The 24,115-nt window shown below is 48.8% G+C and overlaps 1 protein-coding gene across 1 annotated transcript in view; it reads left to right on the top strand.

Annotated features, from left to right (window-relative positions):
* Positions 1-24,115, top strand: part of COL13A1 (collagen type XIII alpha 1 chain) — a 47,048-nt gene that overhangs the window by 573 nt on the left and 22,360 nt on the right. The window contains exons 2-17 of the mRNA XM_065746284.1: positions 468-503; positions 3,627-3,677; positions 7,160-7,195; positions 8,526-8,552; positions 9,041-9,067; positions 10,148-10,174; positions 10,283-10,309; positions 10,596-10,622; positions 12,396-12,452; positions 13,695-13,760; positions 16,701-16,817; positions 17,258-17,299; positions 18,137-18,163; positions 18,878-18,913; positions 20,212-20,274; positions 20,864-20,890. Coding sequence (XP_065602356.1) covers positions 483-503; positions 3,627-3,677; positions 7,160-7,195; positions 8,526-8,552; positions 9,041-9,067; positions 10,148-10,174; positions 10,283-10,309; positions 10,596-10,622; positions 12,396-12,452; positions 13,695-13,760; positions 16,701-16,817; positions 17,258-17,299; positions 18,137-18,163; positions 18,878-18,913; positions 20,212-20,274; positions 20,864-20,890 — 678 coding nt within the window. The 5' untranslated portion in view covers positions 468-482. The remainder of the gene's footprint in view (positions 1-467; positions 504-3,626; positions 3,678-7,159; positions 7,196-8,525; positions 8,553-9,040; positions 9,068-10,147; positions 10,175-10,282; positions 10,310-10,595; positions 10,623-12,395; positions 12,453-13,694; positions 13,761-16,700; positions 16,818-17,257; positions 17,300-18,136; positions 18,164-18,877; positions 18,914-20,211; positions 20,275-20,863; positions 20,891-24,115) is intronic.

Here is a 24,115-nt window from a genome sequence, read left to right as displayed (position 1 = left end):
CTGGACAGAAACATATTTTCAAGTCTAAGAGTGGTAACTCTACAAATAAATAGCTTACACTAGAGATGACTTTAGTGAAGAAAGGGAAAAAATGTGACAGTTGACTACCACGTGAAGTTGGTTCCCAGCACCTGGATTTTGTAAAGTGCTGGAAAGAGGAATTCAAATTTATTAGGTTGAAAAAATCTCTCGCCTTTCTTTTCCTGCCTGAATCATTATATGTTATTTCTGTCGTGAGATGTCCTGGCTTGCCTTGTACTCAGGCAAATGATTTACACAGATTCCTAAGACAGGTAGGGGTCCCCACAGACGTAGTTTCTCTATAGCTTGCTCTCTTCCTTTCTCTAAATCCCTGGATGCTTGCACCGCAGCACTCAGCTGCATCTGTGGCACAGCTCATTTGTGCAGTTTTATGACCTTGTTTTTGGTTGGTTTCCAATTGCCTCTGGTTTTGCCTTCATTGCCAGGGAGACAAAGGCGCGATGGGAATTCCTGGGCGGCCGGTAAGTCAAGACCTCTCACATGTTCCTTGCCCTCCCTCTCCTCTTCCAACCCTGATATTTCAGAGTACTTCCAGGCTGACTCTGGGATGGTGTCAATGTGAGGAAAGCCACCCTCTCCAAGACCCACACGTGATGGGGGCTCTCATGGATGCAATAGGGTGGCCAGCCCTGTAAACTACATACATGTGAAGGATGTTTCCTTCCATTCTGCTAACCATGGGCTTGCTAACATGCACCCCTGCCCACTGCCTACTGCTGCCCTTTCCAAATAACCCTGCCCCAAACAAGGGGGACCATACCCTGCCTGGCTGAGCACTGTGTTCTAGGGTTGCTCTCCACTCAGGCAACCTGGGATAAGGATGGGAAGGAGGGCTGGGGTGGGAACTGCGGGTGCGCCTCTCATTCCAGCCCTGCAGCCTGGGTTTTGGTGCAGGGGAGTGTGCCCTTGCCGCTGACACCTGTGTTTGTGTCTCTTTCTCTTTCTCTCTCCCCTGCACCCTCTTGCATGTGGCTGCGATGGGTGCCACTGACCCAGGGACTAAAAGGGCAACCTGGAGAGAAGGTGAGTTGGCTCCTCGCAGCCCTTAGCATTCCTGACTGCCCTCCTATAGGGTCAGTCCAAACACCCCAGCTGCAGCCCTGCCCAATGCAGCTGACTTTGGGTTTCCACTCCCTGGGCTGCCTGCTTTTCCCCAGCAGTGTAAGTTTCTCTCCCAAATTCTTCCCAGGCCACTCAGCCTCCAGAAAAGCTGTGTTTCTTGTTTATGACGATGTACTAACAGTGTAAGAGTTGGCAGGCACGTGCAAGGCTCCCCTCAAGGCTTCCTGGGTGTTAACCACTGAGTTTCTTCTATGCTGGCAGCACCGCTTGTCCTAATCACCCGTGCAGCTCCTGTCTCTTGGGTCTGTGGTCTGTCTCTTGGGTCAGCACAATCTCTGGTGTGAGCCATAAGTGAGGAAAATGGGATGGCATGCTCCCATTTCTGATATGGTGGGGCTTGGCGTCTGCAAGAATAGTGCTGAGGTCCATTTGAGGTGTGTAAATAACTGGGAATCTGCAGCCAGAAGCAGCGAGATATAGCAACTAGGAAAGAGGTGAATGTTCACCTAGCAGGGGAATCATCTGTGCAGGGCTCCACTACACGAAGGCCATTTGCTCCTTCACACAGAAGATTAAAAAAAAAAACACAGCAAGGAAGAGCGAGGTTAGGATGGAGACTCTCTCTCCTTGCTTTCAGGCTTCTGCTTGTTCATTGGAGCCTACAAATGTTATCTAACAAACCAAGATTTCACTCTTAATTGCCCACGCTTCCCTAAAGCCCTCTGTGAGGTCCTTGGCTGTCCCAGCTTGGTTTTGCAGAGAGCTCAATTGCTTGCGTGGTTTATAGGATGCTCCATCCAAAGGCTGCCCTGCCCCAGGCACTTCTGGAGCCGCCTCTCAGGGATACACAGCACTTTCTAAAGACACAATGTTTCCTGCCCATTGCACATCGTGGGTGGCTAGGAGCTGGCGGGCAGCTGTTTGCTTTTCCAGCAAGGGATTTGCTGTTTTCATCCACATCCCATCTGAGTTGATACGCACACGAGCGAGGCTTTTCCCCAGTGCTGTCAGCTGCCTACAGCTCCCATTTCCCTGGAGCTCACCATATCCCTTCCTCTTTTGTCTCTGGTGCAGGACGTGTGAGTCTTCCCGGATATGCAGGTTATCTCCAACTGTGGGAAGGAGTGAGCTCAGCTGCTGTTCTGGCGGCTGCTAATTGCACGTCTCTTATCAGCTGCTTGTTACCGACTTAAGGACTTGTTTCCACGTCCACTTAGTGCAGTCCACGCTTTGAAAGAGAGAAAGCCTTGGGCAAATTGTGCTGTACTTTCACCAGCAGCTTTGAGATTGTCAGTCAAGCAGATAGAGACCGCAGGCCTGGCTAGTCGTGGCTCTGGAGCCTGCTGCTAGAATGAAGGCAGCCTGTGCCATTACTGGTGCTGCTGCTGGGACCTCTGCCCTGAGCCCTAACTGGGCTGGAAATCAGCCCCAAAGGCTCCAGCTCTTCTCACTTGGTGCAGGAGAGGCGAGATCTGAAGTATTTCGATGTGTGTATTGATTTTCAGGTACCAAAATGGTCTCTGAATCGATGTTTGCTTTAGGATCTGGCCCAAAATTGGACCAGTGTAATACATTGTTAATCATAGTGCTTGTCTCTGTGGCAGACTCAGTTTCTTCCAGAAACCACAGTTGAGCATGGATTCCCCCTCTCCACCCCAAACACACACTTTATACTGTGCAATATGTCAAGCCGCTTCAACCTGGAGTTATTTAATTTAGACCTAAACTTTTGCATTCCTGCCCAGTCGTTAAGTCTCAATTGACCTATTCATAGAATAGCTAGCTCTGCAGTCGGAAAGCACGGGCAAGTTTATGTAATCCCTTTCTATTTTTCCTTTCTCTGTAATAGAGAACATGGTCTTTGTTGTGGAGCTCTCTAGCCAGTGTTCCTGTACTGCCTACAAAGGATGTTCATTTAAATGATCACTGGAGAATATTCAGAATCCGTGGAGCTTTCTTAGGTTATTTTTTCCCCACGTATTTTGCCTGTTTAAAGAAAACAGGCTGCTTTACAAATAATACATATGATGGGCAGAAGGCAGTCACTAAAACGTAGCTTTGTCAGGAGAGGAATGTGGAAAGTGCATACAGAGTCCCAAACTGTGGATGGGACCAGGGACTGAGGGTGAGCATTGGCAATGGAAATTACAGAAAAACATTAGTAATCTCTTGAGCTGAAATCTGACCAGATGCTGTGATGTATCTGGCAACAGATGGGGTTTCAGGCAGCCTTTCACACTTGCAAGGGGGCAGAGCCTGTGTTTTGCCAACAAGTGTTTTACACATTTATAATTTCACTTGCTGCACAGCTTCTGTTTTTTCTGTTGTGTACGGTTAGTCCCAAATGACATCTCCCAGAGTGGAGGCCAAGAGCTGGGGAAGGCCAGATGGCAGCTGCCACACGAGCCCTGACATTCTTACACCTTGAGCACCCTCATTATACCTCAGTCTTGATGGGAATGTTGTTTTCATTGCACGTTCACCTTTTCTCACCCCTTTTCCTTTCCCCCGTCTCTCTGCAGGGCGCTCCAGGAGAAGCAGGCATGTCCATCATTGGGCCCCGCGGTCCACCCGTGAGTGACTTTCCTCTCTATTTTTGACTGATTCAGGATGTGGGCAAGTTGCAGGGAAAGATTTAGGAGGGGCAGCAAGACAGTATCAGCTGGAGAGAGCAAAACCCCTGTATAATGTGGTTCCCATGCTGAACCAGGCTTGCTTTTATACTGCTATTATATGCTATATATAATCAAATTACAGCTCATACTCCAGAACACACAAAGAAAGCTCTCCTTGCAGGGAAACTTTAGTCCTGTATTTGAAAGGGAAAAAACATATTTCCTTCTCACAACAGGACCACTCCTGTTTTTGAGGAGAATATGCTATTTGCCTGGCTGATCTCAGCCTTTGGTTTCATTAGCAAAGGACAACCCCCTGCCCCGATTTTGCAGAAGAGTAGCATCAAAGCTAAGCTGGTGGCTAGGGAACTCACAAAGATGGATAGATCAAAGTTGTCCAGATGTCCCTGTCAGTACCCAAAGCCCTGGAAATGCTTTGCCAGTGTAGTTACTGAAATCTTGGAAACCCCTTTGCCAAAAGGGGAGCAGAGAAATGGCAAGGGAGGATTTTGCACCCAACTCCAGCAAAAGCAAGGAGCCAGCCAGACAAAGCTTTTTGCAAGCATAGGGTCAATTAAAACAGGCCAGGCATGACATTAAGGGCTGGAGCACTTATGTGGCCTAAACACTGGATGTTTCTTGCTCTGCGGTTCAGCCATCAAGCCTCTGCTTTTGTGCAGATGCAGCCAGTCCTCCTCTCTCCATCCCTGTGCAGCCTCCTCTGGAGATTTCCATGAGAAAAGACCCAGGGACTTAATTCTCTCCCTCCCTCTGGGCACTTCCGATTTTGATTAACCTGTGAAGAGCACTGTCCTTGACCTGCCAAGAGGATGGCCGCTGGCGACTTTTGTTTCACAGCAGAGGTCAAGTGAGAGAGACCTAGGCAGCACGAATGCTTGGCTACATCTGGCTTCCCAATTAGCTTTCCAAATGAGGAGTTTCTAATAAGTAACAGCTTTGCGGGTTCCCAGGCCCACCTGCCCAGCGTGCTGGAGTTTGAGAAGCGACAGAACTGAAGCAAAACAGTTTCCTTAAGCATTTGTTACACAGCACTTGGTCACTTGGCCAGGTGAGGTGGGCAGGCTGATGGGTCCCTCCATGCCAGCGTCTGAGAGAAGCCACCCAGTGCCACAAGTGGATTTTGGAGGGTAATAGTAGCAGGAGAGAAACGATGTAGGACCTGAAAACATAGCTGGACAGTGCTCTTTCCACGAAGGACGTGTGCCTATACCACAAGACAGTTTTAATGTCTCTTTCAGCGCTGCTTATTTTCCTCATTGCCTTTGCTGTCATTTGGGAAAGCACAGAACTTGTTGTACTCCCACCCTCCCCTTCCCTCTCCCACCCCCCCTCCCCCACCAACCAAAAAAGAAAAAAAAGAGGAACCATAAACTTAGGTGGCAAGTGATTTTTAAGAGGAATTTTTGCCTAATTTGGTCAGAGCCCTGAGGTGCGAGGAGTGAGGCAGCTCCTGCTTCCACCCCCGAAGCCTGTTGTGAAGATGATCCCGTTTCCAGGGGAGCTGGTGGTAGGTCAGAAGGATGGCTGAGCACTGAAGACAAACACGGGAACCCCAGCCAAGGGGCCACTTGGGAAGACGTGGGATGAGAAATAGTTTCCAGATTTTCATTTGAAGGTTAAAGTTTTCACTCAGAGCTGCTTAACTTCTGGCCAGAGAGGGACAGTGGTGCCGATAGTGGCAGAAACAGATGATCTCCATGATTTGGCAGCTCCCGGGATTACATACTTCATAGGATCAACATCTTAAAAAGAAGACGAGGAAGAACAGCTACCCAACAAAAACAGACTCTTGGAATCACTTGCTGCTGAACTGTTGTTTTGGCCTGATACCGTGCAAATCACTCTGCCGTCCTCCAAGGAGAAAGAGGCAGCAGTCTGCAGTCTAGAGAGGAAGCCAAGTTGCACCATTTCCAGATTTTCTCCTTAATTCTTTTTTTAGCACTTCTTGTCTGGGGAAGCTTCCAGCAGGGAACCAGAATTAATGAATTGTGGCTAGGCTCTACTTGATTTTCACCTTTTCGGAAAGCAGTGGTGGACAAATCCTTTAATTTATAGCCTATCTTTCCTCCTGGTCACTCGCCAATGGGACCAGGTGGTTTTATATGTTTCTTGCAATGCAAAGCAAAGTTGACCAAGTTCAAATTAGCAAAACTAAGAAAACAATGCAAACGGAATCAGGTCCGCTAGCACTGTGTATAAAAACATAACTGTTTGATGCAAATCCAGGCCCTTTGTGGTAAGGGGCAGCCCTCAGACTGTGCAAAGAGCTCATTTATCCCCATCCTCAGCAGGGTCGAATCCCCACTGAGCCTCTCTGCAGGTGCGGGGGGGCTGGAAGAGGTGCAACCTGAAGGTCTTCCCTCTCCTGCTGATGTGGCTATGAGCTCTCTCCCAAGGGGACAGCATTACTTTGCTATGGCAAACCTCATCAGCACCTTGCAGGCGGGCCAACCTGTACTGTTCTTCCCCTTCCTTAGGATTGCTCTGGTTTAGGTGAAAAGTCAAACTCTTTATCATGCCCAGATCTTTCCTAGGAGACAAAAATACAACAAAAAAAATAATCCCCAAGAAAACTGGTATATTTACTAGATGCCCAAAGACCTAGGGTGTCTGTGACCTGGGATGTCAAAGACTCCAGAAATGGAAGAATAACGTAAAGAACAATTTCTTCTTTTTCTTTCTTTATCCTACTCCCCCACCCCCCACCTCACAGCCACTTCAGTGTTTTAAAGTGAGTCGTGAAGAAGCTGCTAAATACATTGCAAGCCAGTGTTGTTTCCTATACCTGTTCTCAAACTGGTAACCAGCCATGGCTAACCAGAAAAAGGCAGGTGTAAAGGACTTGGGGCTCATGTTCCCTGTAACACCACCTTAGCTCTTAGACAAGAAAAAGCAGACAAAGAAAAAAAGAATATCTTCTCCAGAATTATTTGTGAGGAAAATGAATGTACTGGGACATGCATAGGGGAGGGAGGAGAAGAGGAATGGCTGTATTTGGACACCAGTAACCTGCAAGGTTTGTCTTGCACAGAGCAGCGTCCTGCATTAAACGCCTCCGGTTTATGGCAGCAAGAAGTGCCATAAAATGAGCTCAGCCTCTGGAACCTACTCTGAAAGGCTCGTGTAGGGGCTGGGGACACCCATTTAATTAATGGAGGAACTTCAAGGAAACTGCTTGCAGTCCAAACTGGATCTGCTCCAGCATTTTCCTGGCCATGTAAACTGGAGTGGGAATGTGAGATTTCCCTTTTTTCCCCAGTCATGTTCTCCATGGAGGCAAACTAGTCTTGGGTAACTCCTTGGAGAGTCATAGGACAAATGGGCAGAGGCTAGAGGAAGGGTTTCATAGGTGGAACTTAGGGTCCATCAGAATCCCCTTCAGTTCCTCTAAACTGCTGTCTCTGTTTCATCCTTTCCAGGGACAGCCTGGAACAAGAGGTTTTCCTGGATTCCCGGTAAGTGTGACTGCTAGATTGATGAGGTGTGTGCATGTGGTATTACTAAGAAGAGACTTTACTGCTTGCTATACCTTATCATTTCTGTCTGATGCCAAGGACCTGATCTGATACTCCTGGAAAAAGTAATTTTTTCTTTTTTTTTTCTTTCTTTTAAATGATGCTTAGGGAAAATAAAGCAAACAAACCATACTTTGCCAAAAGGAAATTAATTAAAAAAAAAAATCAAACATGAGTGTTAAAATAACACAGTTGAAGCTCGATCTGCTTAGTAGGTAGAGAAAATGCCTTCCAAACAAAGAAAAAATCCCTCAGGTAGGTGAAATTCCAACCTTGCTTGAGCTTTTAGGTGATTTTGCAGTAGCAATGAGCATCTGTAATCCAAACAGGACCCTGTGTGACGCAGTTCAGATGGGGACTGGGTCGAACACTGTGCTCAAGCCAAAAAGGAGAGGGCAAAAAGGACAAGAAGGGGGGGGGGGGGGGATTTTTCTCCAGTGCGAAGTTACAGACGGGTAAGGAAATGGGAAACAAGCCTAGAAGAGGACAAAGCACATTTCATTTCAGTTTTACAGTTGCTGACAACACTCTGTGGAGCATCAAGGCTGCTGGAAAACTCGAACGGTTGCTATTTATTCTTATGCACTTCTCCTGGACAGCTAGGAAGCCTGAGGCAAACACAAACAGTCCTGGCGCCCTGGCTCCAGCTGAGCAGCTCAGCTGCTGCTCCAGGACACACTATGTGCCAGAGCAGGTCTTCAGAGGAGGCTGCTGCCTGGAAAACAGGAGGGATTGGCAGCCTCCAAGCAGTCCGACTGGGCTCTGCAGCTCTGCCCTTCGTGGGAAGGGGGCTGTGAGCTGCCCTGAGGCTGAGGAGAAGCAGATCTCCCCCAGCTCTTTTGCTCTTTGGCTTTCGGAGCAGCAGAGAACAAATCAGCCCAGCGCATGAGAAAGTGTCAAGTGGGATGGTGCTCCACGGGGCCTGTTTTTCATCACATCCTACATTCAAAATGCTGCTGGGCTATATGACACTTCTTCCAAGGGATGCCCACAGGAGCCTTTTTAAATCTGAATCTGCAGAAAACCGTGCTGGTTTTCAATTAATTGACAAGACGCTGCAAAATCTGAAATGCTGAGGGTAATCTGCGTCCCCTTCTTGTGTGCAGCTTCGCTGCTGAAACGGGCTGACAGTGAGGTCTCAGCAGAAGCAATCAGGAAGCTTGGGTGGTTCCTAGTCTCATGTCACATAGTTTTCACTGGGGCAGGTGGACAGATGCCCAAGTGAAAGCATTTCTCATCATTTCTCCTGTTTATTTGTTTTTTCTTTCAGGGCCCTATTGGCTTAGATGGCAAACCGGTAAGCAAACAGCCTCTCTCGAGGCTTTGTGCCCTGCCACCTGTCATGTCCTGGTCTCCTCTCACCCTGCATGCTACAAGCACGTTTTAAACAGGATTATTTTGCAATGTCACGTGTATGCGTGGATTAAATGAAAATCAGAAGATTGGCAGGAAGGAGGATGCCACAGATGCCTTGGGGGAGATGCAGGTGTCAAGAGATTAAGGGAGAGAGAGCATAGCTGCTTCCTTTCTAGGCAAACCTATGAAGCAGCACCTCACAAGGGCAGCAGCCAGCCTGCTGTGGGGAATGCCTCAGTGTTTTGGGTGCTGGGGAACAATGTCATGTTAGTTGTGTGAGCAAAGCTCCACATGTGTGGTGCTGCATCGCCCTCGAGAAATAATAGTGGCCGTGAGTACCTCCCAAGGTGAGGGGCAAGCAGGTGAAAAGCAAACATCTTCTGGAGGTTGCACTGGCTGAAGCTGAGGGATGTTTTCTTTCTTTTGCAGGGTCATCCTGGACAGAAGGGGGAGATGGTAACAACAATTATGTGTGCTTGTGGTTGATGGATTGGTTTGAAATGGCATTGCCTCTCAGCTAGAAATGAGCTTGTAGGCAGACTAGCAGTCCTAGCTTCAGCTAGTGGCCTAGCTACGTCCCTTATTCTGTAACTTCGTTGCCGTGCTGAGATGCATGCCTGTAATCCTTACATTATGGCTATCAGACTCACCATGTCACAATGACAACTCTGTAGTTATGTGTGGGATATGTTTTCCTTGCAGTTAGCAATTATGTTCCTTAAATACACTCTGGGAGCCGACATTTTTCGTGATTGGCCTCACAGCAGAAGTAAAAGTCGATGGAAAGTTTTATGAAAACCCATCTGTTGACTTTCAACTTTCAAAACAAAAAGGTTTTTTTGTTTTGTTTTGTTTTGAATATTTTTCTTCCCCCTCTTGAAGCTCTGTTTCATTTGTGCATCATACCAAAACGCTTTCATTTGGGAATGGCAAACTTGGGTTACTCTTGATGGGAACCCAAATGTGATCTTGTTTCTCTCAGCTTCTGGGATGACAAAATCCCCAGACGCAAGCATGCCGAGGTAGCAGCTCTGTAGTCAGCTTTACTCAGCGAACTGCTGTCTGTTTTCTTCTGCAAATTCTCTTTCTGGAGCCCAAGTGTCAGTGTAGCCCTCTGGCAAGCACGTGTTGCAGATCCCCATCCCCTTTCCCCTGCAGAGGGGTGAGCTGCCATCCCTCAGTTGCACAACCGTAGCTCAGGCTTTGGTCCTGGCTGCTGCTGGTTTGATCCCAGTGCGTCAGCCAAGGAGAGTGCTGTCAGCTGAGGTCCAGGGAACAATGAGGGTGTGTTTTCCTGATGTTTCCCCCCCTCCCCTCCTTTTAATAAATTCCCCCCCACGGTGCAGCCAGAACATGTGTGCATTTTCACTCCTCCCAAGTAACAAAGGGAACCCAGAGCTCTCTTGGGAAACAGTTCTCCACAAAAGTTTGTAAAAGCTGAGGTTCCACCTACTCCCTATACTGACAGCTTTTTTTTGTTGTTGTTGTTGTTGCTGTAAACCTATCTTGTATTCACGGCTATGTGTCTCTTTAAAGGGTGCTGCAGGTCCCAGGGGCCAGCCTGTAAGTACCCCGTCTTTTCCGTTTCTACCTCCCCCCATCCTTTCCTCATGCATGTATGCGACCTTCTCCTTTATTGAGACCCTTTCAAAAGTCGCTTCTCTTTTACAGGGACCCCCAGGACAAAAAGGAGAAAAGGTAACTATAATGGGAAATACATTGAAAATCACACGTAAAAAGACAGAAGAGAAATGGGTTGGCCTTGTGCTGTTCAGTTTGGCTATGAGTGGCCGAGAGGAAAAGCTGAGGGCTGCGGGGTCAGTGGGTGGGAGGTAGGCTGCTTATCGGGTGCAAATTGGCATAGCCTCATTGAGTTCAATAGATCCACCGTGATTTACACCTCACAGATCTGCCCCCCAATGTCTATTTTGGTTCTCTCTGTTCGTGGTTTAAACTCTTTCCTTCTAATCCCCTTCTTTCACAGGGTCAGTGCGCTGAGTACTCCCACAGGGTAAGTCATTAGTGTTATTATCATCTGTCCCGTGCCTTCCTGAATGTTAATCCCCCTTTCGTTTGAATGGCTTTTTGTTGGAAATATAGATCGTTTCGTGAACGAGATGCGTTATCCGGGACTGAGAGCAGCTTGGCTGATTGATGTGTTGCACAGAAAAGCTGCAGATAAGGACTTCCAGGAGGGATGTTGGCTCTCCACTCTGTTCCTGCCTGCTGGGGCTGACCCCTGACTGAATGCTGTCATTGGTTCCTCCTGGAGAGCCTCCGTGCTGCAGCATGGGTGTATACACCTGGAATATATATAAATATATACACCTGGAGGGGTGGGGAATGTTGGTGTCTTCACTGCAGAGCTCAGTGAAGCCTGAAGTTTCAGGAGGAGCAGAGTGCACCAGCTCAGTCCCACAGTTTGCCATGGGAGGACTGGTGGCAGCAGCCTCTTAATGAAAGCCAGACTGTTGCCCCACCCTTGCCTCTGTGTCCTGGCATGGCCAGCATGTACTACAGCCAAGAGAGGAGAGAGTACATCGTGGAGTTTGAGGGGATTACAGGGGCAGAATTTAACTGGCTCTAAAAACAACCAGAGCGCTGAAAATCCACTGGAAATGCATTGGAACAACATCATATGAAGTGGCTGGAATTTGTAATCTGGGTGTACAGGGAGACGGGCTTAAAGGCTTTCTGTTTATTTTTGATGAGCCTCTGGACAATTAGCTGGGCTCTGGTGCCTGTCCCCAGGGGAGCAAGGCCCTGGATGCTCTGCGTAGCAAAGGCAGGAGCACGATCTCAGCTGGCAGCAAGAGAGATGGGAGCTGTGGGCATGTGCCAGCCTGGGTACAATAATAGCAGGTCAGCTGTGTTTATTTAGATGAGCCGGCTCACTAGATTGTTATGTTAAAAAGAAGCTAACAACAAAGTTTGCCCAAGTGGTGTCCTGGATTCTTGTTACAATCTTTGGCTCCTGCCTGTCCTCAGAGCTCAAGGTGAAAAGCAGGGATGGGACCGGCAGCAACGCTGAGAAGCAAAGGTGCAGGTTGTGCATCACTGAGAGCAACCTAGGGCTAGGGCACACCGGTTTGGTGGGCTGGGCTGTAGGCACCCGGGGGTGATGCTGCAGGGCCAGGACAGCAGGGAAAAGGTTGGTGCAAAGGCTCACGTCCCAGCAAGGCCTTGGTGATGCCTCCTTGGCTCTCATGTGGCAGCTCTGGACTCACTGAGGCAGCAAGCTGAGCATCTTAAAAAGCCCCATGGGTCCTTCCAAGGTGGAGATGTGCTCGTGGGAAGAGTGGCTGCCAGTAGATCAGCTCTAGGGTGGGCTGTCCTGGAGTGCCTGGTCACAGGCTGCAAGGTTGAAGATAGTGGTGCAGCCCACAGAGTTGCAGTTCCCTCTCCTCCTCCAAAAATCAAGTGTGAAGGAGTGCCCCAGATTTGACTGAATCGCAATTTCTTCTTGCTTTACTGGAGGACTTCTGTTGTTTTTCTGTGTGAGAAGGCGAAAACCAACATCCTGAAAAGCCAGAGATGTTGTTTCAGTTTTGTTAGCTCTTTGTTTTCTTAGGAAGGAAATGTAAGGTTAGGATGTATGCCTTGGCTCATGCTGTAGTTTTTCCTTCTGTATGGCCAGTGGCTCTGCAAGGGATGATCCCAGGCACGGGGCTGGCCCAGAATGCCACCTCAGCACCGGGGAGCGTGGAGCAGCCACACTTTGTCTGCTCCCCAAAACACCGTGTGTCTTACTGACCCCCTGTTGTGTGTCTTCCCTGTCCCCTAGGAGTACCTAAGTACCACCCTTGCAGCCCTGCGCTCTAACCAGATCCTTACGCTGAAGGTTTGTGGGTAACAGTCTGATGGACCAGTTCTGATGCAAAGGCACAAGGCATCCAATATTGCACGCTCCTCTTGTCATTGGGACCAGTGGGGCAGGGCAGGAGCTGTCTGCAGGCTTCAGGCTCCTTCTCTAAATGATGCTACTTGCACTCAAGTCAGTTGTTAGAGTTTGTTGGGAGGGCTCTCACTGCTTCCCTCCATTTTCCCCTTTATCTTTCCGAGTGTCTTCCCTCTGCTTCCCGGCTAGCTGTGTAATGTTTCAGGATCAATGAATTTGAACACGGCTACCTGAGCAGAGGGCAGCAAAGCTGCAATATTGGATGGCTGCTTCCCTTTGCAACAAGATTGTGTCCTGGCTTTTGCTGCCAGAACAAGGAGTGGCATTTAAAGGACTGAGCAGCACTGCTGGGGTGCACAGTTACCATGGGGGGAGACCTGCAGGCACACCTCTGGGATCCAAGCACAGCTCACGTGGGGAATGGCTGCACACAGGGGCACGCTTTTGTGCCTGAGCACACTGTGCTCCTTTCTCTTCACCCTGTGTAAATCGAGAACAGCTTCAGTGGAAAACTGATAGGAACAGGAAAGCAGATCAGGCCAGAGCATTCCTGGGCCTAGAGCTAGTTTGGTGACTGCCAGACTGACAGCAGCGTGTATGCAAGCGGAAACTGGATACCGCAGGAGGATGAACAAATGCTCCTGAGCTTTAGTGCATTTGATTGCTGCGTGTCCGGGTCAGCTTTGTGCACTGGGGCAGCATTCCTGGCTATAAGCAGTTGGAGGCTGCTGTTACTGTTAAGCAAGGAAAAGCAAAGTGTGGGCTCCCAAGGCAGTACCCTGCTCAGGGCTCAGAGGCACCAAGTTCTTGCCTTCTCCCTTGGCAGTATTCATGTTGCCAAACGGACCGTGCTGTTGCCCTCAGCCAGCCACACTGCTATCCTCACCCTGGGGAAGGGTGAGGCCCCCAGAGACTTTCATGTAAGGGTGGAGGGGAAAACAGTGGGAAGCCACACTTGGAAAAAAACTTGTCTCAGCGTGGCAGACAGCATGTCCCCAGTGAGCAGTGCACAGGAGCTGAGAGGTGTGCCAGCGGGTACCTGCACCACGCGCGGCTGCACGTGGTCGTTGACTTTCACAGCAATCTCTCTGTTCCCCTTCTCTCTGTTCTCTCCCCTGGCTGCTCTCTGACTCTCGATGCCTTAATGGCCTCCTTTGCCCTGTGACCTTCTGGTTTGATCTCCAGCTGTTGCCTCTCCTCAATTCAGTGCGGCTGGCTCCACCTCCGGTCATAAAGAGACGCACTTTCCAGGTAGACCTCTCCTCGTTGCCTGTTTCTAAGCCTGTTCTGGTGCTTGCGATTAATCAGCTTACTACCTGCCTGTCTTCCCCTGCAGAGGGGCTTCCAAGGGCCTTGGGCAGAGCCGAGGGACTTTGAGGTGGAGGAAATCTTTGATGTGATAATGCAGCTGAAAAATAAACACAGTGGAGCCAGTTTTTAAAACTAAAAGAAATGGTCCATGAAACTGCAGCTAGGACTGTTGACAAGCAGTCTCCTGCTTTACGGAGTCAGGTCCTGCATATTCAATCTCCAGAAGAGGTTGGAAACCTCTTGCTGGAATGCAATTAACGTCTGTGAAGTTTAACTGAGATGAATGAGCAGCGAACACTTCTGAGGGCTGGTCTGGTCTGAGACACTGGGGAAAATGTGTTTAAATAAGCTCTTCTAATGATTTCATTAATTGCATTCAATCTCTGTAAACACATTTATTATGGTTTCCAGGGCCATAACTCATGTTTCATTTAGTTATTTTGGTAATGAATTCATAAAAGGAATTATGGACGTATGAATAGTGAGTAAGAGAGTCCGTAGTCAGAGTTCATGTGGCTTTTAATGAGCTCATTTGAAGCATCCTCATTCCATCAGCTGGGATGGACTCTCCTGTGTGGATAAACCACTGCAATTTCCCCACTGGAGTGTGCTGGGCACCCTCTGTGAAGTGGCTGTGTTTTGCACCCTGTTTTCTGGACTGCCACATGCTAGCAGTGTCACGAGATGCCCTGCCCAGAGCTGTGTGAAATCCTGGTGTTATCACTTGGGTCCGTGCTCTCAGCCTGGTTCCTATCAGCTCAACGTTCACATTGCATAAAGCCCCACAGCTTGCACGGCTTGCCCTTCAAAGTAACGGTCCGAAGAGTCAGGCCAAGGGCTGACCTCTTGGGAAGGCTTTGAAAGGCCGAGTTCCTATCCAGGATGAAGTGGGAAAGTTGAAGAGCTGCCCTGTGTTCTGTCATCAGCCAGGGCTGCAAATTCCCTCCATCCCCAGAGGCCAGCTTCACCAGAGAATCTTGCTGTGATGTTTTGCTGCTGCCTTATTCATTCTCTAAGTGAGACAAAGTGCAAGCCACTCCTACAGATCTGCCAGCACCAAGCAATTTCAGGAGCTGGACGTTTGAATCCTCAGAAAAAAAAACACGAGGCTGTAAAGTAAATGCTAGCACTTGAGGGAAGAAAATCCTGCTGCTATCTGTGAGCACATCAGCACATCAGGAGCCCTTTGCACATGGGCTTGGGCTGAGCAAAGGCTGTGTTTGGAGGCTCCGTGAGCACTGAAGCACGATGAGGGCGACCAAATGGTGTCTTAAAGAGCTGAAAAATGGCTCCAGGCAGCAGCTAAAAATACAGGATGAGATCTGACGGCTGTGACACCGGATCTCCAACTTACAGTATCGGCTTACAGTCCAGTTAGATCTGTGGGGGTCTTTTCATGCTGAATGCGATAATAAGAGCATAATGATATGGCAATAATGTTTTGTGTGGTTGGGGATCTGCATGGATGGGCACACACTTACACAGACCGTGCTGTGCTAGATGTAGCCGAGCAAAAGCAGTGTGAATTGGGCTTGGTGAGCTCCAACTGGTGCTCATGTGTGAGGCAGGGCTCCTGCTCCCCCATCTGCCCATCCTCTGTGAGGGGGACAGCACCCATTCCCAAGTTACTGAGCTTCCCACAGCTTGGAAATTTTCTTCCAAACAGAGCTCATGGCAGAAAGGATGAAATCTGCATCTGATTTCTTTTGTGTATCAGCGTAAAGAAAGCAGACATCCCTGTATCTTCTCGTTTTACTACGGGCAGACAGCATAAACACCACCGTGGTTAGGAACACATGCAGGGGACAGATTTTGTGCTTTGCCCTGCGCACAAGGCTGCGTGACAGCAGCCCTGGTTTTACCCAGCAGCAGCACCGAGAGGGTAAATGCAGCAGAGGCTCAACCACAGGCCCATCGATTTACAATTGAGAAATCACCGTGTTTGATTTCCAGCTTCCTGTGCAAGAAGAGTTTTTCAGATGGAAGCAGGATGTTGTGATATTTTATCCGGGCAGGGCAGGCCGTGAGACGGCAGCTTAGCGTGGGTGCCGTGGGGCCGTAGGAGCTTGCTGGATACATCAATTATAGATCAGCAGTCTGGTATTCAGCGTGGCGCTTCCAACCCACTGTCTCTGCAGTGCTGCTTGGTCCTGAGTGCTGGTCCTTTGGGCCAGATGGCATTGCTGAGGCATGAGCCACAACCGCTGAGTGGCTACCGAGGGGCCTGGGGAGGAACCGACTGGAATGGCTTTCCTTGGAGAGCTTAAAATGGCAGGTGGCTTTGCACGAACTCGCTTGTTAAATCTTCCAGAAACAGGCTCTGCCTGGCCGACATAGGCCTGCCTTGGGTGAGCTCCAGAAATGCCATGATGATCGTGTTATTTTCTTTCGGTTTTGTGGCATTTTCTACTTTTGGCCCTCGGAAAAACAGCAGGAGAGTTGTCCAATGAGTAGAGCGCAGGGGGAAAAAATAGGCTGAGGTAAGATGCTGTGGCTTTGCCAGGAAGTGCCAGCATGGTCACGAGAGGCTTTGTTTCGCATGTGACCGTCAAGTGCTTTGGAGAGCCTTCTGAGAAGCACAAGAGACGTTGGCGTTTGACATGCAAAGTGTTTGGACTGCTTAGCCACCTGTAAGGCAAGCTCTGAGAACGTGGCCTTGGATGTCTTTGCAAACTGTGGGGTGCTGGCTCCTCCTGCCCGGGCAGCCAGGCTGTTCTTGGCAGGGCTCTGCCTTGCTCTTGGAAGCCTCTCTGGGCACTAACCTGGGACTTCTCTTCTGCCTCTTCTGCTTCAGCCGGGCTCACCCGCCTCGGGCCCTAGGAGTCGCGGTGTATCGAGTCAGGTCTGCGTGCTGCTAACCCTTCTTTTAACAAACTTCAGGGTGAACAAGGACAAGCAGGAATCCAAGGTCCTCCAGGGCCACCCGGCCCGCCAGGGCCAACTGGACCAGCTGGACCCGAGGGAACCCCAGGACAGCCCGGGCCAATTGGGCCACCTGTAAGTCCAACTACAAAAAAGCCTTTCAACTTCCTCTTTCCCTAGGGTGCAAGCATTTTACTCCAGTCTTTTCTGCCTCTTCCGGAGCCAAATAGCCATGGACAGGGCAGGGGAGGTGGATGTGCAGGGAGGAAGAAGTTCCCAAGAAGACCCTGCACAGTTGATATCTGTTCACACACATGTGAGTGGGTCACACCAGCCCCATTTCCTTCTCCCCATGGCTGTCTGCAGAGGAGGAGAAGTAATACTCAGGGTGTAACTATCCCACTCTCAGCAGAAACCTGGCTGATAAACTCCCTGCTGTCCCTTTGGAGTCCTGCTCCTGCTCTGTTCTCAGGCTTGTAGCAAGAAGTCAAGGAGAGCAAAAATTGAAGCACATTTTAAAGTAGTGCTTGACAGCAGGGGATGGGGTGTGCTAACGTGCTTCTCTCTTGCAACAGGGCAGAGCTGGGGAACCTGGGAAGCCTGGCAGAGATGGAAAGGTGGGTACCAGAAACCAGCTCTGCTCCCGGAGCTCTGGGGAGAGACATGATGTGCTGGCCCTGCAGTGGCTGCAGCACGAAAGGAGTTTCCATCTGCAAGAGATTTCAAGGCCTTCTAAAAGAAGGAGCCAGTCTTCTTTCCTGAGACAAAAGCATTTCTCCACACATAACAGATTCAGGTGTCCTCATCTCTCTTTGAGCTCTAAGAAGTCAAGGATGTGATGACCAAACACTAATTGCTATCAGCAGGCAAAATCAAGGGTAATGGAGGTGTCTAAGGGAGTTTTCTCCTCTGGTCTGCACACATCAGTGAGGCAGCTCCTGTATAGATCTTTTGTATATTTATATTTGCACTCACGCATGTCCGGTGTGCTTCATGGTTCATATCAGGTAAGTTGTTTGGATGTTTCTCATTTGAAAACACAAGTGGTTTGTTTGTTAATATATTCTCTCTATTTAGCTGGTCAGGGAAAGCTGCCAACCCCTGATTTACACCAGAGCTGCACAGTGGGCTGGGAACAAGTTTCTCAAGCAAAGCCAGAGAGACAGGAAAGGTTCTGGGGCCCAATGTATGAGGAAAAACAGCTTTTTGGTCTTCAGATTCAGACAAACGAGGTCTGCAAGAATGGAGCAGTATGGACGTGAAATAATGAAATGAAATTTGGTAGTATGGGTTAGAACGGTATGTATGAGAAGATCAGGGATGTTTGAGCTGACCAGTGCAAGTCATCTCTGTAATGGGGCATTTCAAACCAAAGCAGTCAACATCCCCACATCACTCAGCATAGCACTGTCTACATTTGCCAACCATGGTGTCTGTTTTGATTTTCTTTACAGGGCTTACCTGGGCCTCCTGGACCAAAGGTGAGACATCTGGCCTCAATTAGAGGAGAACAGTGATAAACAGAGAGGTGGACTCTCCCAGCGCAGAGAGATGTGTAAATTGTGAAAGATGAAGGACGGGGAAAAGAGGTCACATCAAAGATCTGAGAAAGGTTTCTAGCCCAGCTCTGTATTGCCCTGGGGGCCCAGCCTGCGTGCTGACTCATGCGTTTTATCCTGGCAGAGTGTCCGAGTTGCATCTCAGCAGTGCAAAGGCACGCCTCATCAACCCCTCTTGCAAAATTCTTTGCCACACACAGCTTTATTGGCTTCTTCCACTCTCAGAGCATTTACCAGCGCTTCAGGAACTGATTTTGCAATGCTATTGTTAACTCCACCGCAACTTCCCATTTATTCACTTGCCAAAATGCGAGAGTTGGGGGTGGGAGGGGGGGGGGTTAGTGGTGGTTGTTTTTCAGCTGCAGCTGCCCATCCCCATTCATTTTCATTTGAGATACTTCACCAGGGTAAGGAGATAGGAACCACGGGGCTGGGGCATGGAGCTAGCATGAGTTACCCAGCTGCTGGTGCTCGTGGTGCTTCTCCTCCTAGGGTTCAGTCAGAGTCCGGAGGCTCGGGGCTTGGTGGAGTCATCCCAAAGCAAAGACCTCGTGGAATGGCCCCTGGAATGGTGGAGTGAATTTGTCCTTCTCAGGCCAAGCCTCATTTTGTTTTGTCTTTTTTTGCCTTTTGCAGGGAGACCCTGGGATTAAAGGATACCCTGGCAGGAAGGTGAGGGGGGGCAGTTCCAGTACTGTTAAATGAATTAAGCTGCACTGATGCCTTGTGGGATCACAGCTGTGAGTGTCTGGGCATTTCTGGAGCTCCCTCGTAAGCTCCTTCCACTGGACCAAGGACCAGATCCATGGATGCTTTAATGTTCATCTGGAAAATCAGGGTTGGGACCCAGAGTTCTTTAACCCTCTGACAGCAATGTACAGATTTCTCCCTCTTTGTGTGCCTCCCCAGATCCACTTCCAGACATTGATCTAGCTCTTATGCTCCTAGAAATGGCCAAATCCTGACTATGTATGACTTGAAGGTTGATCCTTTCCCTGGTTGAAAGGCAGAAGCTGGCATTGCCTGCGGGTCTGCAACAGCAGCTAATTAACAGTGTGTTTGAGTCAAGTCTGGATGGTGTAATGGAGAGATGGGGAGACAGGAGAAAGGTGCAAAGGAACATCAAAGGGGAAAGAGGGAATGAAGAGGTACTGCTAAAGAGATGTCAGTGGGAGAAGGGGAAGGCAAATGCTCCCGGCAGGCAGGAGACCCGTGTCCCACATTATCTCTGCATTGCTTTATGGGTGCTCTGTGGGCAAAAAGGCAAGACCTGAGAGCTTTTTAATTAGTTCTGTACAAACCGAGAAGGTTTTGTTATGTTAGGAAGTGGAAATTATAGCCCCCAAGGACCACAGCGCACTCCTGCAGACAGACACAATTTATTGCCTCCTCTTGCAGTGAACCGTCTGTTGGTTTTTCCATTCTGAGCCCATCCTGCTTTGGGCTGGGCAGGTGGCTCTCGGTGTGCAGGGGCAGCAAGGGGGTCCCTGCAAAGACCTCATGGTGAGGGCTTTTCTTCAGAACTATTCTCACACTGAACTAGTTCACTCACCGAGCAAAGGTTTGCAGGAGAATGAGCCCGAGGTTGCAACCTTGCTCTGGAAAGGTGGAAGGAATGGATGAAAGCAGGGGAGAAAATCCTGGCGTGTGGCTCAGGGAAAGGGACAAGGCATAGAGCTGAGCAAAGGTAGTTCTGATACGATGCAAGACTGTGGGACCAATTCCTTCAGTCCATACTTTTTGCACACTGATCATCTTTCTTGACCCAGAACGGTGCTCCTGCCCTGATGAGACCCAGATGGGAGGTTGGTGCGTGGTGGGCACTTCTGTATAGGACATCCCTCTCCTCTCTTTTCTAACCTGGGCATCCCATGTGCTCCTTTTTTTTTTTTTTTTAATTTTATTTTATTTTATTTTTTGCTCATCACTGTGTTTGCTTCTTTCTTTGTTTCCTTTCTTCTCTTCCTCAGGGTGAGGCTGGCATGTCAGGCCTGCCTGGTGTGCATGGCATCCCTGGAGCTACTGGCCCCAAGGTAACTCTTACATATGGCACCAGTGAGGCTGGCTGCCAGGGTCAGATGAGTGGCACAAAGCCTAGGGATGATAAAGAAATACAGTGAGTCAGGGCCCAGGTGCAGATTCTCTGTAGCAGAGTACAAGCTACATGAATAGAGAGACTCTGCGTATGGTCTGGAGGATTTTTGGCCAGAGCAATTCCTGCTGTCCTGAACCAGGACCAAGATTAGCCCTGCACAGGCCTCTGTTCAAGAAATCTGACCCAGCTTTATGTGGTTTAGCATTAAGGCTGGGGCTGCTCCATGAAACATCTTGATGGTTGATTAGGCTACACCCAAAATACATAGGAAGCATTAGCATAGACTACCTCCAGCACCCACTCCAGCAAGGTGTACTGCCTTGCAGTTCCCAGGGAGGGATGGGTTACAGCCAGTGTTACAGGCTGGTGTTGTGGTCTCTTTAGAGCGCTGAGCTTGCCTTTATTACCTACTCCCTTCTTTGGCAACTTTCTAGCCTTTGCTGTGAGGATTGTTCTGCTTGCTCAATTCCTCCACGCATTTACTGTCCCTCTGTGTGTTTTCTCTCTCTCTGTTCTTCACTGGGCAGGGTGAAAAAGGGGACACTGGCATGAAGGTAGGTGTGAGGAATGTGGTGCTCTGCCATGGTAGATGTCTGGGAGATGCTGTTCCTTGTGCTGATGGGTTGGAAGAGGAAGTTGTGTCTGAGCAGCTCTGTGGGGCATTTAATGGAGTACGCATCTGTGCTGTGATTAACCACAAACAGACTCTCCAAGTTCAGGCAATAAAAGCACCCTCTATCCATTTGGTGGAATTTGATTCTTACCAAAGGCATTTCTCTGACTATGAAGCTTACAAATGATTTGTTACATCTCTCCATTTGGTGGGATGGGTTGGGGTTTCCTTATAAAATCTGTTTAGCTGACACATCAAATCCACTCCATCTCTGCAATTCAGGCTGGGGTTTGGCACCAGGCTCTTCTGTCTGTTTCTGGACACTTCTTATAGGCTCGCATGCTCTGTGCCCAGATGTAATCTATTTGAATAAAATTTATTGTAGCCATATATTCAAAGTATATAACTTAATGTAGGCTGTACTTAAAGCACTACAATGCTGGTAAGTGTTCATTGAGTCAGAGCATCATGAAGCATTTCATATGTAAAGTGCTGTACGGGAACTGTTGTATCATGGCCTGAACCACTGATGGATCACCTGAGGTGAGCACTGAGTCAGCCATGGGAGCACAGGTGAAGGCAATGCAACTGTGTGACCAGATGGGGTGGAGTCTGGCTCCACCTCTCCCAGACCCCATTTAAGGGCTGACCACTAGCAGAGAATTATCTGTTGTTGAAGATCCATCCCCTGTGGAGTTATTGGCAAGCCTTGACCATCTGCGAAGCTGAGTCTCTCTTTATTTGCTGGTTGTCTGTTTACCATTCAGATAAGCCTAGCAAAATGTACCATCCACCTCGTTATTTCATGTGAGTACTATTCTTCTGGGTTATTCACCCTACATGTGCATCTCATTTATTGTGCAGCATGTACACTTTCTATATTTTTTCCATCTGGGTGGATTACTGTTTAAAAGCAGAAAAGGCACCTTCAGAACTTCACATGTGAATGTGTGATGTAGAATTTAAAGAAAAGTTCTTTGGGAATGTGGACTGTGGTTTAGTAGTTGAATATCAGCAGCAATTGCCTTCCTATAAGAAGGCTATACATCTTTGGAAACAATATGGTGCTTGTAAAGTCCTAAGGCTCCCCTGTGTTCCATCTTCATGTCACTGTAATCCCATCAATCACAAAGCTACTGGTTTGAAGAAGAGAGAAGAATTGCACCCAGAACTTGTGTGTTTCAGGAGCTATGTGTTTTCTGCTGTCTCAAACTGCCAGATGCTTTCCTGTTAAGCTGAACTGCAGGATTGAAGTTGGAGCGTGGCCTAGGTGGGGGACATGTCTGGAAGGAAGCATTGCATTCCACCCCTACTCAGTGCTCCCACGTTTTCACAGTCAGCAGGCACCTGCTCTGCCTGCACCCACATATGAGGTCTAATCAGCTCCTGATTTATCTTCTGGAACACTAACTGAAATTTGCTAGGTCCCAGATGAGGTGAAAACAAATATATTCTGAATCCGGGAAGGCCTTCTAAACCTTTTGGTCAACTCCAGTTGTATTTTTCTTTTGGCACCCATGTGTACTGTGGAGATCCTAGGGGCTCCTCGTGAACTTTTCTTCTTATTTTCTTAGTGGCTCTTGGAGGGGAACGGGGACAGAGATGGAGAAAGGAATTGGCACCTGTTATTGCAGGGCAGCCTGCACCAAGCAGAGTGGCAGGCAGTCCTTTCCTCGCACTGTTTCTTCACTCTGCAGCAATTCTACCTGCTCCTCGTGTCTGGGCTCTGGCAAAAGGAAAGTCTCTGAGTCTTCAGTGGTATCTCAGGGTCATGCACGCTTGAGAGGCTTCTCTGTTCTGTTAGAGAGCAATGACTCAGTGAGAGCCTGGGGATGTGCTCTAGCTACTTGAGTGCATACTCATCTTGCATCAGAAGAGTGGAGATGAAGTCTGCTGTGCTTTTTGTGTTAATAAATTGGAGCTCCACAGGGTCACCTCCCAGTCTCAAACCAGCCTATTCCACACGCAGGCTTTCATTTGTTACTGTCAATATCGCTTTTCTCCCTTTCCTTTCTTCTTTGCTCAGAGGGATTGAAATACAAGTGCAGAGATACCCCTAAATCAGCAGCCAGACATCAGCCAGTAGCAGCTCCTGGCATCCACATGGTGCATGAATTTGTTGCCTTTGGAAATTTCTTTTTTCCTGTCTGCCTCCCTTCCAGGAAGGCCTCCTGGGACCCTGGGAAGCTTAAAATGTTTCCACCTTTGGATTCAATTACATGGGCCAGAGTCTATGTTCTTTTTGTTTGGGGAGCCCAGCTCAAATACTACAGCTGATTCATAGCTTACCTGTAGGGACCCATTTTGCATAGCTTGTCGCTGCTTTTTCTGCTAGCAGGGAACAATCCAGGCCCTGCCCTGCTGAAGAAAGAAGCTTGCAGGTTGCATTCAAACCTCTTTTTCCTAACCTTGAGGCCAATAGTAGTCATGGCCATTGGCCGTGTGATGGCCTTGCACGAAGGCCATTACACAAGCTGTAAGTTTGATCAGCTAGGTCACTTGGATAAGCATTTGACTTGCTGCCCCCAGGTTAACCATCACTTTCAGCCCGAAGGACACAGTGGGACCACCAAGGGCTCAGTGTGCTGGGACCTTGCTGCCTTACAAATGCTTCCAAATAATTAAGGGCTTAGAGATATTCCGGAGAGCTGCTTTTCCTGCTTGTTCTCTGGCTTCAGCCCTGAGGTTTCTTACTGCTCTTTAATGCTGCAGTGCAGTGTTTGTTGTTTCTGCTCTTTAATTAGCTGCAGTGCCTGTGTGATCTTGCAGGTGTTAATGAGGGCTGTGTGAATGTGCTGGGGTTGTGGTCAGGAAATGTCAAGGTATTGTGGTTGCTCTGTAACTCGCTCCCTGTAAAGGGTTACCTTGCTCTCACTGGGTTGGCTTTGCTTTTGCCGGGCTAAATCATTCAAGAGCTCTTTAGACAGTTAGCATCTTCCAGGAAACTCTCTGGGATGAGGTGTTACTTTCCCATGCAGGCTGTTGTATGGGGTTAGACACTGCAGCATAGCTGCTCTCCAGCAGGCAGCATTGGTCTTGTCTCATTTAGGAACAAAAACAGTGCACAGCTGGGAAAGAGGGGCACAGGGTGATCTTTGCTTTGCTAGTACAAAGCATTCATAATTACTGGTTTATTTTTCTTGTGTATGAATACAGTATGCTGCAC

The sequence above is a fragment of the Cyrtonyx montezumae genome, unplaced genomic scaffold (assembly GCF_038088225.1).
Source record: "Cyrtonyx montezumae isolate F1298 unplaced genomic scaffold, pur_monq_1.0 scaffold_4, whole genome shotgun sequence".
Classification (NCBI taxonomy): Eukaryota; Metazoa; Chordata; class Aves; order Galliformes; family Odontophoridae; genus Cyrtonyx; species Cyrtonyx montezumae.
The sequence above is the reverse complement of the archived record's forward strand: the minus strand, read 5'-3'. Positions and strand labels throughout refer to the sequence as shown.